This window comes from Mandrillus leucophaeus, unplaced genomic scaffold (genome assembly GCF_000951045.1).
Source record: "Mandrillus leucophaeus isolate KB7577 unplaced genomic scaffold, Mleu.le_1.0 Scaffold147, whole genome shotgun sequence".
NCBI lineage: Eukaryota > Metazoa > Chordata > Mammalia > Primates > Cercopithecidae > Mandrillus > Mandrillus leucophaeus.
Window position 1 is genome coordinate 231,731 of NW_012101443.1, and position 4,705 is coordinate 236,435.

The 4,705-nt window shown below is 45.3% G+C and overlaps 1 protein-coding gene across 1 annotated transcript in view; it reads left to right on the forward strand.

The window, feature by feature from the left end:
• Positions 1-4,331, forward strand: part of KIAA0226L (KIAA0226-like ortholog) — a 60,057-nt gene extending 55,726 nt beyond the window's left edge. The window contains exons 12-14 of the mRNA XM_011974640.1: positions 1,207-1,386; positions 2,001-2,091; positions 3,350-4,331. Coding sequence (XP_011830030.1) covers positions 1,207-1,386; positions 2,001-2,091; positions 3,350-3,462 — 384 coding nt within the window. The 3' untranslated portion in view covers positions 3,463-4,331. The remainder of the gene's footprint in view (positions 1-1,206; positions 1,387-2,000; positions 2,092-3,349) is intronic.
• Positions 4,332-4,705: the final 374 nt, after the last annotated feature.

Here is a 4,705-nt window from a genome sequence, read left to right on the forward strand (position 1 = left end):
TAGTTTTTTTTTTTTGTATTTTTTAATAGAGACGGGGTTTCACCATGTTAGCCAGGATGGTCTCGATCTCCTGACCTTGTGATCCGCCTGTCTCAGCCTCCCAAAGTGCTGGGATTACAGGCTGGAGCCACTGCGCCCGGCCAGGAGCATGTGTTCTATAGTCATTTAGTTTTGAGCCTTTGCTTCATGGCCTTGGCATGGCATTGGTCTCAGGGCCTCAGTTCTTTCATCCACAACATGTAACAATACCTATACTTCCTGCCTTGTGCAAAATTATTGAATATCCATTCTGGACTTCAGATAAAAAAAGTTAGTAGATCTGTGTTAAGTCCGGGGGATGGTCAGCACAAACCAATCATTGCTGGACTGAGTGCTAGACATGTGTCAGCGCACCGTGAGGATACAAACAGAGGCAGCATTTAGCTCAGGAGTGAGGTGGGGTAGAGAGCAAGCAAGGATTCCAGGAGAAAAAGGCTGAGCTTAAGAGTAAGGTGGAGCAAAGAAGAGGGATTGGGGATTCTCCAGGCAGAGGATGCCGCAGGAGTGGGCACCGCAGGCTGGGTGGAGACTTGAAGAGAATTTGGCATTGTAGCATGCCAAGTCCAGTGTAGGCCGTGGCTGTTTTGGAAGTGCAGGGAATAGTGCTTCTACTAGCCATTTAGAGAATTCAGGTGGACACCTGCTGGCTTTGGAGAAGATTAAGTTTTGAATGCCCTAGGCACCATGACCACTGGCCGTTGGCTGCGTGAGCCTTAAGCTCAGTGCCTGACTCGTGCATTGGAAGTCAGGCTTGCCGGGTGAGTGAGAATTCTCCCAGCTGAGCCGATAGACCATAAGGCTGATAGACTTGAAATGTAGCTGGAAGAAATAAGGTGGGAATTTTGATTACTTGGTAATCAAAGGGTACTAGGTACACCTTCTTTAAGACTTAACAAACTAATGCTCAGTTTTCTTTTGCTCCATGTGTGCCTGGGCAGGCTGTAAGAGATGTGTGTCTCTGCTTAGCTTCTTGAAATCAGCTTTCATGGAATTTTAACTTCCTGGCTTCCAAGCAAACTTGCAAAATGTAGAATGCTGGCGAGCATGGCTCACTGTTGTTCTTGGAGCTATTTGTTTTTTAAATTGAGTTAAAAAAATTAAGCGTGAGTGCCAAGAGAAAACAACTGGCCCCATTCTTCCCCGGCCTCTGTGTGGGTGGGTTTCTGAATTCCTCTTTGTTTCCTCTCTGGCAGTGCATTAAAGGAGTTTGAGCAGGTGCCGGCACACTTGACTGATGAGCTCCACCTGTTCTCCCTTGAGGACCTGGTCAGGATCAAGAAAGGGCTGCTGGCACCCTTACTCAAGGACATTCTGAAAGCTTCCCTTGCGCACGTGGCCGGCTGCGAGGTGAGGGTGCACCCGGAGCAGATGCGTTCCTGACGCACAGGGCATGTGCTGGGTGTTCCGCCCTTCATTTCACTCTCACAAACCCTGAGGGAAGTGCCAGTGACCTAGTTAGAGATGAGAAAACTGAGGTCAGAGCCGTGAAGTAGCAGCTGAGATCGCCCTGCTGGTAGGTGGCAGAGCCAGGATGCAAGCCTGGACCAAGGGACTTCATCTGGGTGCCCAGTTCTGCTCAGGGCCCACTCTGCCCTGAAGCACCAAATACAGTCATGTGGAACCAGGATTCAATGGAACGGGAAGCTCTGTGTCTCCAAGGATTGAAGAACTGTAGGGCAGCAATGAGAAATGAAATTAGATCGTCGCAGAGAGCATGTTTATAATTAGGCCCTTACTCTGGTACTTTAAAACTGCTTTGATGTGGAATTGGATGAACGTGTATTTTTTTCTTTTTTTTTTTGATTCTGATCCATTCGTTGCTGCAAAACACAACATCCTTTTCTTTCTAGAGGCTGGCATCATAGACATTCAAACACTAATGTTTATAAAGTTCTGTAATAGTGAAAACTCAGCTTCTCCATCAAGAGAAGGTTGTAACTTTTTGATGTCTTCTTTTACAGCTGTGTCAAGGAAAGGGCTTTATTTGTGAATTTTGCCGGAATACGACTGTCATCTTCCCATTTCAGACAGCAACATGTAGAAGATGTTCAGGTATCTTAATAACTTAATAGCATAAGCTTAATAATAGCTTAACTAATTAACTCAAGTAAGTTTAGTAACTGAAGCACAAAATTAACTTAAGCTGAATAATAGCTTAATAATTCAAGCACAGTTATTTGAAGTACAGTCATGCTGGTGTGTGCTTGTGTGTTGGATTGGAGATAATGAAGTTTTGGGCACAGAAGGAGGAGTATTTGGGTGGGGCAGGGATAAAGGATGATGTCTTTCTAGTGCAGGGTTTGGATAGAGGAGATGGTCCCTTTGTTGCCTATGCCCACCTCTCCGTCTTGTCATTGGATCAGTCATGCCCAGTGGTGACGTCTCTGACTGCTTTTGCACCACAGAGGCAGAGCTGAGTAGCTATTGTAGGGACCACATGGCCCACAAGGTCTAAAACATTTGCTATCTGGCTCTTTACAGAAAAGGTTGCCGACCCTTCTACGGTATTAGTGCCCGAGAGAATCCCGTGTTCTGTAAACTCTGTTTCATGGGAGAGATCCTGGTAATGCACTCTACCTTCACCCTTGATAGGGGCACATCCTCCTCTCAGGCCACTCCAGTGTTGTCTCCCCAACCCTTTGGGCAGTGTTGCAGGACTGGCTCCCTAGCAAGGAGACTCTGGGGCAGAGATTTGCCAGAAAAAGTTTCATGTTCCTCAACTTAATACCTGTGGCGGCATGCAGGCAGCAAGACTGGGAGAGGGAGAAGTTGAACAGTGGTGAGGTTGCAGTGGAGCCCTCAGCTCATCTCACGGGCAGCTCTGGAGTTTGGTGGCCTTTCAGCATTGTTCCAAACTGGGGACAAATTGGGGCCAGCCTTCTCACTACATAGTGATCAGTCACTGAATGCAGGCTGGTGCCAGGCACGGGGCATGAGCTTGGACAAAGCAGCTTTCTCGATGTAGGGCCGTTTCTAGAGAAACAATGTGGCTTGCCAACAGTTACCAGCCACCAGCTCCCTCGGCAATTGGGGAAACGCCTGCCTCGGTGCTTGGGCAGATCCAGGGGGCGCTGCGGCGTCCATTACATCAGGCTCTCTGAGCCTCCTGTTCATGACCCGTTGGAAGAGTCCAACAGGTCTGCTGAAACGTGACCTGCTGAAATGTGAGTTTCAGCCTGGCTGGTTTCTTTTTAGAGACTCTGGGTTCTGGATTCAGACCCCTTCCCTCCCTAGGATGGAGATGAATGTCCGCAGAAATGTGAGAAAACAAGATAACCTGTTTGCTGACGGCTGTCTTCCTTGCTTGCAGCGTGCAGGGCTTGCTTTCACAAACAGTGCTTCCAGTCCTCCGAGTGCCCCCGGTGTGCGAGGATCACAGCTAGGAGAAAACTTCTGGAAAGCGTGGCCTCTGCAGCAACATGATGCCCCTGAGTATTGTGAAAAAGACTGTTCAACATGCCTTATGATAACATCGATTTGTGTCTATTATTGGTGACATTGTTTTAGATATCTGGTATTGTATATTAAGGGAAAAGATGGTCTATATTCTCTTTATTGCATATACTTAATGTTTCAAAAGAATGCAGATTCTGTGATTAAGCACGGGGTTGATAGTAGTGGTTTTGTTTACAAATGTTCTGTTTTGGCTGCTATTGGTTTTTTAAAGAGGTTTTTTATACTTTTGTATTTGAATAGTTATGTTTAACTGATGTTGAGCCAGTGTGTGTGTGTGTGTGTGTGTGTGTGTGTACATATGTGAATTGTAACTGACAAGATGAATTACTCAATTTCTCTCCCTCTAATGCTTGTTTGATGAAACTGCTTGGTTCTTTCAGTGAACAAGAATATGACCCCAAATCTGTTTGTCCTGGCTTTTATTTCTTCAAGAAACAGACTTCCACTTAAATGCCATTTTGTGATTGTGTCAATCATACACATTTTATTTACTCCGGAGTTTGAATAGAGAGTACACATTTCTTCTGCAGCTTTATTTCATGATGAGTTTGAGTTGCTTAGCAGGGCGTGTAGATCCAGTTGAAGTGCAGTTTGAAGCAGCTGCCTCTAGATGGCATTCTTTCAGGTGGCACAAATCAAACCTGTATTTGTCGTCTCTGTTCCACACGCTGTAATGTCAAGGGACACAGGAGTAGAACTCCATCCCTGCCCTTAAGGATCTTGCTTTATAGATGTAAAGCTGAACATACGGTATTTGCAGATTTAAACAAATTGGGGGAAATAATGAACAGTATAATTCAAGTAATAACATTAAAATCATAGACATCGACTAATAAGGTTAAATGAATCAAAAAACCTTTATGAATTTCTTTTTCCTAGTAGTTCTTATATGTTTTCCTGAAACATGTGAGCCTATTCTTTTTTCTTCTTTCTACTTTCTATATACTTTCTCCTACTTGAGAAAGGGGCCTTGAGGCTGGGTCCCTTCATGGTATATCTTTAGACTGAACGGTTTTCAGCCTAGGGCTTGGATGTTATATTCCCTGGGATTCGCATGCCCTAACTAAACCTACCTTGATTTTCTCAGACAGCACAGGCAGGCAATAAAGCATCACAGATTGTCCCCTAACTCCATCCAGCCGTGTGTATGTGTGTGTGTTATTCAGTGGGATAGTATTGAGCACGTGAAAGAAATGAATGACTTCTGTCA